Here is a 12,681-nt window from a genome sequence, read left to right on the forward strand (position 1 = left end):
TTGAGGTGAATAGTTTGTGTGCAAACTGATTAGTACAGGAGTGTGGGACCAAAACAGGACGTGTGTGTTAAATGGGGGCACTGTTGTGAGGTGTTAATCATGAAGAAATGTAGCGCTTCTGCTGGATGAATCTATCAAACTGTCCTGATTCAAAAAAATTGGCAAATTATGTCTCATTAGCAGACAGTTAAATCAATGGGGTTGAACTGTTGATGCAAAGGGCACTAGTTGATTTTGATTTAACACCTGACATATCATGCTGATCACTGAATCACAAGCAGGACATTGTAAGAGCGCCGAGTCTAGACTTGAAATGACCCCTGCTATCAGCAATTTAAGCCATGAGGAAAGCCAAATACGTCAGGCTTGTTTCCACTGCAAAAGAGACGGCGAATTGTGCTGTGAACTCTATGCAATTTGATGCAATCTAAAATCCATCAGGAACTCCCACGGCGAAAGCGAGGCTTCCTATTCCATTGCAGCCAGTGCCTTTTGAGACTAACCACTTACCCTACGAATCAGAGTTGATGTGCCGAACCTTGCGACGCCTTCCGCTGTGATACCTTTACAATATCACACTAATTACGGGCTCCCCGGCTAATGGCAAAGTGAGGGTTACGTGGGAGAGGGAAGTGATTCTATTGCAGTGCACTCAAGGGGATGTCTGCTACGTTATCTCTTTTGACCGTGCTTACGGCGTGTCCTTCCAAAGAGCACACCACGTCGGTGCACAGGCCAGGCTGGGGAGGCAGTTGACTCATAGGGTCTCTGCCAGTTCTGTAAAACAACCGCTGGATAGTGCACATGAGCAAGGTGGCTGGGCTGCAGGATAATAGGTAGTTATTAGCTTTGCAACTGGGGGAGATAGCACACATTTGTAGCTCTGTAGGCTTATTAAAGCAAAACTAACTGGTTTGTTATTGTGCATTTTTATCTGTAACTAGCTGCACACCTTTGTAAGTTTTACCATCGTCCACACACACACACACACTTACAAAGCTTTAAGTTTGCAAAAACAGATTGCAAAGTCCAAGTGAAGAAGTCAGCTGACTGAAACCTGTGATTACCATCTTATTTCCCAGTTTAGCATGCAGGAAGCCACACCCAGGGTAGATTACTCGACAGCACACAACACACACTGGGGTGGGGGGGGCAGCAATCAGGGGCCGATCGCTGCTGACTTACTGGGTGCCACCTCGGGGGGTTGGTCAGTGGGCACCGGTTCAGCCGAGTGCAAAGCAGTGGACTGACTCTTCATAACGCCGTTACTGCCAACCTCGGGGGCCGGTGCTGGCATTCATGGCACAGCAGCATGGCGGAGAACAAGCAGCCGTTTGCAAACAGGAGACAGAAGACACAGAAATAAAATGGTACAAAACATGAAACATATTTCTTTCCAGGAGCAAAAAGAGGAGGGAGGGCTTTTCCGACGATTTGAACCCATCAACCAAAGCAGTAATTTTGATATTGTTACCAATAAACCAGATCTCTCTCTCACATACACACACACACACCATTCACAGGTACATACACACAGGTGTGCACACACACACACCACTTACAGGTACACACACAGGTGTGCACACACACACACACACACACAGACACACACACACACAGGTACATACACACGTGTGAGAGGAAACCGAAGCACCCAGAGAAAACCCATGGAGACACGGGGAGAATGTGCAAACCCCACAAAGACAGCTGGGAATCAAACCCAGGTCCCTGGAACTATGAGGCAGCAGTGCCGCCCCCATATATATTACACATATATTACAGACTAAACATATTGCAAGGTAACCCTTTTACACATGATTACTTTATCACGTGTCTGAACCGGGGGAACAGAATTAGAATCCCTACAGTACAGAAGGAGGCCATTCGGTCCATCGAGACTGCACCGACCACAATCCCACCCACGCCCTATCCCTGTATCCGCACATAATTACACCATTAGTCCCCCTGATACTAAGCGGCAATTTAGCATGGTCAATCCACCTAACCCGCCCATCTTTGGAACATGGGAGGAAACCGGAGCACCCAAAGGAAACCCACACAGATATGGGGAGAACACGCAAATGCCACACAGACAGTGACCTGAGGCCGGAATTGAACCCAGGTCCCTGGTGTTGCAAGGCAGCAGTGCTAACCACTGTGCCATCATGCCGCCCCATGGTGAGCACTAGTGGTGTATGGTGGATTCTTAGTCCGCTATGTTTTGCTGACATCAGCCAAGTTTGGAAAGCAAGAAGGCTGGTTTTGTTCCTGTTTATTTAATCAGCAGCATTTTTTCTTTGGAAGTATAAAAGAATTGGCATCTTTCATTCTGAAGGCTTCTAGATTTGATGCAGATATTCAAAGTGTCTCCTCGATGTTCAGTGTTGTCCTTGTGATGTATATTCTCAGTGGCACATGTGTGGGAGCCCCGCTGAGCTTGACTGGTTAACCTCGGCATCAAGGAGTTTTCAGAAGCAGAGCTGAGAATAGATTTCCAATGAGAGTTCCGTACATTTTTGGCTGATCTTGGAGAAAAGGCCACAATTATAGTGACCATGTCTTTTGATTTGATTTATTATTGTCACATGTGTTAGTATACAGTGGAAAGTATTGTTTCTTGCACACTGTACATACAAAGCATACCGTTCATAAAGAAGGAGAGGAGACGGTGCAGAATGTAGTGTTACAGTCACAGCTAGGGTGTAGAGAAAGATCAGCTTAATGCAAGGTAAGTCCATTCAAAAGTCTGACAGCAGCAGGGAAGAAGCTGTTCTTGAGTTGGTTGGTACGGGGTCTCAGAATTTTATATCTTCTTCCTGATGGAAGAAGGTGGAAGAGAGAATGTCCGGGGTATGTTGGTTCCTTAATTATGCTGGCTGTTTTGTCGAGGCAGCGGGAAGTGTAGACAGAGTCATGGACGAGAGGTTGTTTGTGTGATGGAAAGGCATACATTCATGATCTTTCGTAGTTGCTTGCAGTCTTGGGCAGAGCAGGAGCCAGACCAAGCTGGGATATAACCAGAAAGAATGCTTTTTCTGATACATCTGTAAAAGTTGTTGAGAGTCTTGGCTGACATGCCATATTTCCTCAGTCTTCTAAGAAAGTAAAGGCATTGGTGGCCTTTCTTAACTCTCGTGTCGGCACAGAGGTCCCAGGATAGGTTGTTGGTGACCTGGACACCTAAAAACTTGAAGCTCTTGATCATTTCTACTTCGTCCCCGTTGATGTAGACAGATATCGTCCGTCATGTTGTGTATACATCAAGGGATGTGAAAGACACTGGATTGTGAGCAGTGGTGGTTTGGTACTTAAATCACTTACAGGGAAGTTTAAGATGTTAGACATACCATTGATGGGCTACCTTCAAGATTATCAGGTGTAGGTCAATGAAGAACACTTCCATATTTTTGTGTTCTTCCAGAATGCAAACTTTCAGTGTCCAAGTGCAGTTGACCAAATACAGGGAATGATTTACAGGTACAAACAGGTAGCAAAGTGGTAGGCAAACACTTTTAAGATTTTCAGCAAAATTCTGGAGGCTTAAGATCCTGATAAGTGACTTTAGAGTGATGTCTTTCATCCTTTAAGAACTCCATTTTAGTGTCACTTGCTATTGAATTTGCTTTGCCAAGCTAAAAGTCCTTTGTTAGCCATTGGTTAGGCTACAGATTAGTAGCAATCTGAACCCAGACTGTGTGTATCAATCCCATTTTTCCACAAAGGTCATGAAGCTTCTACAATACCCAAACCAGCTAAACAGGGCTTGATTGTAACAGGGTTACTTCATTCCATATACAACACTTACCTGACTTAGCAATGCCAAAGCAAACTGGAGTAAGGTTTTTAAGTTTAACAGTGTCACAAGTAGGCTTACATTAACACTGCAATAAAGTTTTTAAGTGTTTTAGTGTCACAAGTAGGCTTGCATTAACACTGCAATGAAGTTACTGTGAAAATCCCCTAGTCGCCACACTCCGGCGCCTGTTTGGGTACACCGAAGGAGAATTTAGCACGGCCAATGCACCTAACCAGCATGTCTTTGGGAGTGTGGGAGGAAATCAGAGCACCCAGAACTACCTGTTTCCACTGAAAATTACACAGCTAATCAATTCTTCTGTAGACGGTGGACAGATCTTTCAACACTTATACCAAAGATCCTCCAATTCTGCTTTGCCATGTTCACAAGTTGTGGTCTGCGACATTGGCTCTTGGTTTTTGCAATGACATAGCTGCAGCCTACGTGCAGCCCTTCCCAAAGCAGAAGCATTATTAAACCAAGCACGCAACAAGTTAAAGGGGAATATATCAAGCAAAACGGGGATGATGAATAGCTACAGAGACTGCAGGTGAACAGGTCACATTCACATATGTGTCATAAAATCTTCTTCAATGCTTTGAAGTTTAACTAAAATTGCCAGGGAGCCTGGTTAGCCGTTAAGTTCTGAGCCTCAGTGCTTGGGACAGAATGGAAGGGAAGATGAATCCACCCTCATCCAAAACACACATACTAATTTAAATAGAATCCCTATTGTGCACAAGGAGGCCAATTGGCCCATCAAGTCTGCACTAACTTTCCAACTCAGCATCTTACCCAGGCCCAGTCCTGCCCTATCCTTGTAACCTTATATATTTACCCTGTTAATCCCCCTAACCTGCACATCCTTGGACGGGTGTATAAGATCATACAATGCAGAAGGAGTTCATTCAGACCATCGAGTCTGCAATGACTCTCTAACAAAGTGTCCCACCCAGACTCTGACCCCATGCATTTACCCCTGTATTCCCCCTAATCTACACATCTTGAGACACTAAAGGGCAATTTAGCATGGCCAATCCACCTAACCTGCACATCTTTGGGATGCAGGAGGAAATGGGAGCACCCGGAGGAAACCCACACAAACACGGGGGAGAAGATGCAGACTCCACATGGACTGTGAACCGAGGCCGGAATCAAACCAGGGTCCCTGGCTCCGTGAGGCGGCAGTGCTAACCACTGTGCCACCGTGCTGCCTTAAATCTCTCACCCATCTTCATACTTTTGACCAACTCACACAAGCAAAGTGAAAGAAATTTTTTTGTCAAGGAGCTGCATTATTACTCAGATATGATCACGAAAATAGCGTGTGTCTTCACTAAATTAGACCAGAAAAAGATGGCTGGTTCCAGTTTGCTTGCAAGTCTGGATTGTTACATGGATCCTTCGCACACAGGTTGATATTAAAATGCTGGGTCAGCTTAGATAAACACCTACCTTTCCCCTCCTCATCTTCAGTGGTCGTGTTGCAGCTCTCAGTTGACCCCTAGGAGACACAAACATTTTTATTAAAAGAACCATGCAAACTTCAACATCAAGAACTATGTAAAAGGTATGAGGATCACAAAAGTAAAAATTGAGAGATTTAAATACCTTCCCCCAAAACATGTTGATCTCTCACACAGGCAATCATTATTTGCACCTCATAAATAAAGTTTTATTTTTATTACTGTCACAAGTAGGCTTACATTAACACTGCAATGAAATTGCTGTGAAAATCCCCCAGTTGCCACACTCCTGTTTGGGCACACTCAGAGAGAATTTAGAATGGCCAATGCACCTAACCAGCATATCTTTCAGACTGTGGGAGGAAACCCATGCAGACACGGGGAGAACGTACAGACTCCACACAGACAGTGACCCAAGCTCACAATCAAACCTGGCGCTGTGAGGCAGCAGCGCTAACATTTTGTTTTGATGTTCATGATCAAGTTAAATGATTAAACCACCCACAAACCTTGTTGCAAGAACAGATAATTAGCCGCATCCGTACATAGAATTTGTGGAGTTTTCACAGCGGGTGGGCTGGCTTAGGGGCGATTGTTCTGCGATTCCCAGAACCACAAAATTGACTTCCCCTCAGCCGATTCATGGCAGGACTCAACTTAATACGAAGACTTACCTTGCATTAAGTTGATCTTTCTCTACACCCTAGCTGTGACTGTAACACGACATTCTGCACTCTCTCCTTTCCTTCGCTATGAATGGTATGCTTTGTCTGTGTAGCGCGTAAGAAGCAGGACTTCTCACTGTATGCTAATACATGTGACAACAATAAATCAAATCAAATCAAACAGCAAAGCAAACTGAAACCTATGTACTGAACGTAGAGAGTCGCCACAAACTGCAGCAAGTAGAATTTATGAACACTGCAAAGTCTCCCACAAGAGCAGGGTCATTTCTCCAGCAAACTGGAATGAGTAGAAGATTGTTAGATGTGCGTAAACTCAAGCCCTGTCACTTGCAGTGATGCAATCTCCATACAATATCATAAAATCCCTATGGGGCGGCATGGTGGCACAGCGGTTAGCACTGCTGCCTCACAGCGCCAGGGACCTGGGTTCGATTCCTGGCTTAGGTCACTGTCTGTGTGGAGTTTGCACATTCTTCCTGTGTCTGCATGGGTTCCCTCCGGGTGCTCCAGTTTCCTCCCGCAGTCCAAAGATGTGCAGATTAGGTTGTTTGGCCATGCTACATTGCCCCTTAGATCTTGAGATGTTCTTTCCATAGAGTTTTCGCACAATTTGAATTTGGCTAGATACATCCAAGTGTTGGGTAAAGTTGAGCTCAAGACCTCCGGAGGGGCCACTTACTGCCTGGTGTTCTGGGGATGAGCAAAGGTTGTCCCTACAGCAGCCACATCCCGGGTTGCCATGTCTACACTGAGGACTACTCTGTAACCACTCAAAACACACAAGGCATGTGAAACCTGAAGGGTGACACATGTCACGCCAATTGTGCAGTCTTCCAGGTCTTAGCAAAAAAGGTACGCATGCTGTGACGAATCATATCCTCCCAGGAGAAAGCAAATTTTCTCAAAGTGGTTCAAACTTGTGAGAATTCAAACTCTCCACTCAAAAACCAATTCTGACGTCACATCTCCAAAATCCCCACAAGTTCTGCTGCTGGTGCTGTTTGTGATAAAGGGAACACAGAAACTGTGCAATCAGTGGCCACAAATGGTTAAAGCTGTCACTTTTAACCCAGGTGACACGGTGGCACAGTGGTTAGCACTGCTGCCTCACAGCGCCAGGGACCCGGGTTCGACCCCCAGCTTGATTCACTGTCTGTGTGGAGTCTGCTGCATGGGTTTCCTTAGGATGCTCCGGTTTCCTCTAACATTCCAAAGTCATGCCGGTTAGGGTGCATTGGCTGTGCTAAATTCTCCCTCAGTGTAGCCGAACAGGCACCAGAGTGTGGCAACTGGGGGATTTTCACAGCAGCTTCATTGCAGTGTTAATGTAAGCCTACTGTGTCACCACTAAGATAAATAAATCCAACACCATTAGGTTTGTGGTTGGGAGCTCCAATTCAGCGGAAAACCTCAAGTCACCTGGAGTCAAACTGTGCAGAAAAACTTTGGGAAAAGTGCAACATACTGGGATCATAGAATCATAAAATCCTGTAGTACAGAAGGCGGCCATTCGGCCCAACGAGTGTGCACCAACAACAGTCCACCCAGGTCCTATCCCCATAACCCCACATATTTACCCTGTCAATCCCCCTGATATTAAGGGTAAATCCCTTCCCTCCCACTCCCCCAACCTTCACCCTCCCAATCTCACGACAGAAATAATCTTAACCAGAGCTGGCTGTGGGTGCAAATAGGGGAGCTGATAGCCTACTGGTGTTACCAGCTAATGTTCTGGGGACCCAGGTTCGAATCCCACCATGGCGGGTGGTGAAATTTGAATTCAATAAAAATTATCTGGAATTAAGAATCTGCTGATGACCATGAAACTATTGTCGATTGTCGGAAAAACCCAATCAGTTCACTCATGTCCTTTAGAAAAGGAAATGTGCCATTCAAAGATGTGCGGATTAGGTGGATTGGCCATGCTAAATTGTCCCATAGTGTCACGGGGACTAGTTGGGGTAAACGTATGGGGTGATGGGTGTAGGGTCTGAGTGGGATTGTGGTCGGTGGGCCGAATGGCCTCCTTCTACACTGTAGGATTCTATGTCCTTAACTGGTCTGGCGACATGTGACTCCAGAACCAGAAGCAATGTGGTTGACTCTCAACTGCCCTCCAAAGGCAACTAGGGATGGAAAATAAATGCTGGCCCAGCCAACGACGTCCATGTCCCACAAGTGTGTAATAATATAAATAATGCAGATGCCTGCATCACCACTGTAGCCAGTGTAATGACAGTGCTCTGGTACAGAGCCAGCCTGTGTAACATAAGTCGCAGGCTGCAGTCCATCTAATCCACGGTGTCACTGTGCTTCCAGTAAACAGCAGCTCTCTTCCAACAACACGTGGAGTGTTTACTGTTCCTGAGATTTGCCGGAGGGGAGCTGTAGCTCTTTTATTGTTGGGGTTGTCAGCAGTAAACACTTCTAAATCATCTGAGCCTCCCTGTCATTTTGCAAAGGAAAATGAGGGCCATTAGTTAAAGGCTTATAGCAAATTGCTATAGGTGGGGAGAATATAACTCGGGGAAATAGCCCTGCTGTCAAAACCTTTTTGTAGAAATCCTGCGATTAGCTTCAAAAACATGAAAAGCATTGTTCTCTAAATTAATCATTACAGCTTAAAACAAAACCAGGGTTTTGTTTAAAAAAAAACAAAACCGTGCTGGGACCAGAGTGCTGGCGAATCGAGTAAAGAGGACTGTAGACAGGGCTTTAAACTAATTAGGGGGGGGGAGGGTGCGAGGGTAGGTGACCTTACGAGGTCTAAAGTTAAGGAGAGTGTACATGTAAGGGAAGAGGCCGAGGATGTCCCAATAATAGAGGGAGTAGGGGGCGTGAGTATAGTTGGTGGCGTTGCGGCAAATAGGGTCCAGGTGAAGGCTGGGATGAAAGCACTTTGTCTGAATGCACGAAGCATTCGGAATAAAGTGGATGAGCTGATGGCGCAGATCGACACAAATGGATACGATCTGGTGGCCATTACAGAGACGTGGCTGCAGGGTGACAGGGACTGGGAGCTGAATGTACAGGGCTATCAAGTGTTTAGGAAGGATAGGCAGGAGGGAAAAGGGGGGGGCGTAGCTCTGCTGATTAAGGATAGCATCACGGTGGTAGCAAGGGATGATATTGGAGCCAAGGAGCAGAGGGTGGAATCGTTGTGGGTGGAGATTAGGAACAGCAAAGGGAGGAAGACGCTGGTGGGTGTCGTCTATAGGCCCCCGAATAATGATCTGGAGATGGGGCGGGCTGTTAACGCGCAAATAAGTGCGGCGTGCAGGAATGGGACGGCCGTAGTTATGGGGGATTTCAATCTGCATATTGACTGGTCGACCCATGTTGGACGTGGGGGGCTCGAGGAAGAGTTCTTGGAATGCTGCCGGGATAGTTTCCTCGAACAGTGTGTGTTGGAGCCGACGAGGGAGCGAGCTATCTTGGATCTGGTGCTATGTAATGAAGCGGGTAGAATTAGGGACCTTGTGGTGAAGGATCCTCTTGGGGAGAGTGATCATTGTATGGTGGAGTTTCTGGTGCAGATGGAGGAGGAGAAAGTGGGTTCCCGGACACGCGTCCTTTGTTTGAATAGAGGGGAATACGGTAGGATGAGAGAAGAATTGGCGAATGTGGACTGGGAGAGCGCGTTGGAGGGAGGGTCTGTTGAGGAGCAGTGGAGGATCTTTAAGGAGATCTTTCTTGGTGCTCAACGGAAATTTATTCCAATGGTCAAAAAGGATAGTAGGAGGAGAGGTAATAAGCCGTGGATAACGAAGGAGGTGAAGGAAAGTGTTAAACTAAAAGTGGAGGAATTTAGAGTAGCTAAGAGTAGTGGGCGAGAAGAGGATTGGGAGAGGTTTAAATGTCAACAAAGATTGACAAAGAAGTTGATAAGGAAGGGTAGGAGAAACTATGAAGCTGGGCTAGCGCTTAATATAAAAAAGGATAGCAAGAGTTTTTATAAATATATAAAAAGGAAGAGGCTGGCTAGGGTGAATGTTGGTCCTTTAGAGGATGAGAAAGGGGACCTAGTGGTAGGGGATGGGGATATGGCTAGGGTATTGAATAACTTTTTTGTTTCTGTCTTCACGGAGGAGGACGTGAATAATTTGCCGGGTGTTAGCGATGGAAAGGTGGTAGGACTGGAGGGTTTTAATGACATTACTGTTACTAGAAAGGCGGTGCTCGACAGACTGGAGGGGCTGATTGTGGACAAGTCCCCAGGACCGGATGGAATGCAGCCGAGGGTTCTGAAAGAAATGGCGGAGGTGATAGTGGATGCCTTGGTGGTTATTTTCCAAACGTCGCTGGATTCCGGGGAAGTGCCGGATGATTGGAAAACGGCTAATGTTACACCGTTGTTTAAGAAGGGTGCCAGGCAAAAGGCGGGGAATTATAGGCCGGTTAGTTTAACGTCTGTGGTAGGTAAAATGTTAGAATCTGTCATTAAGGAGGAAATTGCGAGGCATCTTGGAGGGAATTGCTTGATAGAGCAGACACAGCACGGTTTCATTAAAGGGAAGTCGTGTCTGACAAATTTACTGGAGTTCTATGAGGATGTGTCTAGGGCGGTGGATAGAGGAGAGCCGGTGGATGTGGTCTTTCTAGATTTTCAGAAGGCGTTTGACAAAGTGCCTCACAAGAGGTTATTGCAGAAGGTCGAGGGACATGGAGTTGGGGGTAGGGCGTTAGCGTGGATAGAGGATTGGTTGTCAAATAGGAGGCAGAGAGTGGGGGTCAACGGGTGCTATTCGGATTGGCGGATGGTGACTAGCGGAGTGCCCCAGGGGTCGGTGCTGGGGCCTCAGCTTTTTACCATTTATATAGATGATCTGGAGGAGGGAACCGAGTGTATGGTGTCGAAATTTGCTGATGACACCAAGATTGGGGGAACGGCAAATTGTGCGGAGGGTGTGGAGAGTCTGCAGAAGGATCTAGATAGGCTGGGCGAATGGGCCAGGAAATGGCAAATGGAATTTAATGTTGGCAAGTGTGAGGTGGTCCACTTTGGTAGGAAGAATGGTAGGAAGGACTATTACTTACGGGGCGAAAAACTGCAGCAGGCGACGGTGCAGAGGGACCTCGGGGTCCTTGTGCATGAGTCGCAAAAACCCAGCTTGCAGGTGCAGCAGGTGGTCAGGAAGGCGAATGGGATGCTGGCCTTCATAGAGAGGGGGATTGAATATAAAAGTAGGGAGGTCTTGCTGCAGCTGTATAGGGCATTGGTGAGGCCGCAGCTGGAGTACTGTGTGCAGTTTTGGGCGCCGCACCTGCGCAAAGATATTTTGGCCTTGGAGGGAGTGCAGAGGAGGTTTACTAGGCTGATACCGGAGTTGAGGGGGTTGAACTATGAGGAGAGGCTGAATAAACTGGGCTTGTGCTCGTTAGAGTTTAGAAGAATGAGAGGAGATCTCATTGAGACGTATAAGATGATGAATGGGATGGATAGGATAGAGGTGGAGAGACTCTTCCCGCTCAAAAAAGACAATAGGACTAGGGGGCACAGCCTCAAGATAAAAGGGGGGCGGTTTAGAACGGAGTTGAGGAGGAACTTCTTCACTCAAAGGGTGGTGAATCTCTGGAATTCTCTGCCCGTTGAAGTGGTGGAGGCTGCCTCGCTAAATATTTTTAAGACGCGGGTTGATGGGTTTTTGATAGGAGAGGGGATTATGGGTTATGGGGAGAGGGCGGGAATGTGGAACTGAGCAGCGACAGATCAGCCATGATCTTATTGAATGGCGGGGCAGGCTCGAAGGGCTGGATGGCCTACTCCTGCTCCTATTTCTTATGTTCTTATGTTTTAGTTTCTCGGGCTATTTTTACAGTGCACTTGAAATATTATTGTAATAACGATTTGCACCCGTTCCCCCCCCCGCCCCCCCCCCCCACTCACTTGGTGTCTGCAACACTGGTTCATCTCCAGAAATGTCTCAGGTCAAACAGAATTGTTTACAGATTGCCCTCTGAAAATATTTGCCATAATGGGGTCTTCGTGAAGATGGATGGGGATCGCTGGGTAACTTTTTTTTGCCAACACTTACACTTATTTCCAAGGGCAGGGTATCATGGCCAGACAATAGCCCAAGGAGCTGCTGGATATGTGGACATGTTTTACACGTGGACATGCTCGCACGCTCATTAACTCAAGGAAGACAGGTGACCGGTAAGTTATTATTCTTCAGCAGCCATGATTTCTGATACTTCCTGCCCATCTTAGACACCAGCTTTTCACCTTTAGCCAACATGGCTAGAACCGTGATCAGCACTTATCCCATTACAGAGAGGAGGCAAACTGGAAGGAACGGTGAAAGACGACACAGAGGTGACACGCAGACACGTGGCACATATGCTGGCCACAATCGGTTTGCACCAGTTTTGGGTCACACTTCAAACAGATGCACAGAACATGTATCTCCATCTAAATACAGTTCCTTAGCTTCACAAGCCTTGATGTGGAGATGCCGGCGTTGGATTGGGTTGGGCACAGTAAGAAGTCTCACAACACCAGGTTAAAGTTCAACAGGTTTATTTGGAATCACAATTTTTCAGGTGAGTCCTGAAAAAGCAGCAGTGCTCCCAAAGCTCGTGATTCCACATAAACCTGCTGGACTTTAACCTGGTGTTGTGAGCCTTCTGATTGTTCACTGGCCTTCACAGACAACAGGTCTAGGGAGGCAACAACTTTGAAAGAATAGGATTTGCATTCATAAAGTGCCGTCCATAACCTCAGGACGTCTCC

At 46.6% G+C, this 12,681-nt stretch overlaps 1 protein-coding gene across 5 annotated transcripts in view; it reads right to left on the reverse strand.

Annotated features, from left to right (window-relative positions):
- The window catches only part of camk2g2 (calcium/calmodulin-dependent protein kinase (CaM kinase) II gamma 2), a 409,466-nt gene that overhangs the window by 40,331 nt on the left and 356,454 nt on the right, over positions 1-12,681 (reverse strand). For all 5 annotated transcript variants that reach the window (XM_080215915.1, XM_080215910.1, XM_080215911.1 and 2 more), the window contains one exon: positions 5,252-5,300. In XM_080215915.1, coding sequence (XP_080072041.1) covers positions 5,252-5,300 — 49 coding nt within the window. The remainder of the gene's footprint in view (positions 1-5,251; positions 5,301-12,681) is intronic.

Source organism: Carcharhinus amblyrhynchos, chromosome 31, assembly GCF_965287045.1.
Source record: "Carcharhinus amblyrhynchos chromosome 31, sCarAmb.v2.hapA, whole genome shotgun sequence".
NCBI lineage: Eukaryota > Metazoa > Chordata > Chondrichthyes > Carcharhiniformes > Carcharhinidae > Carcharhinus > Carcharhinus amblyrhynchos.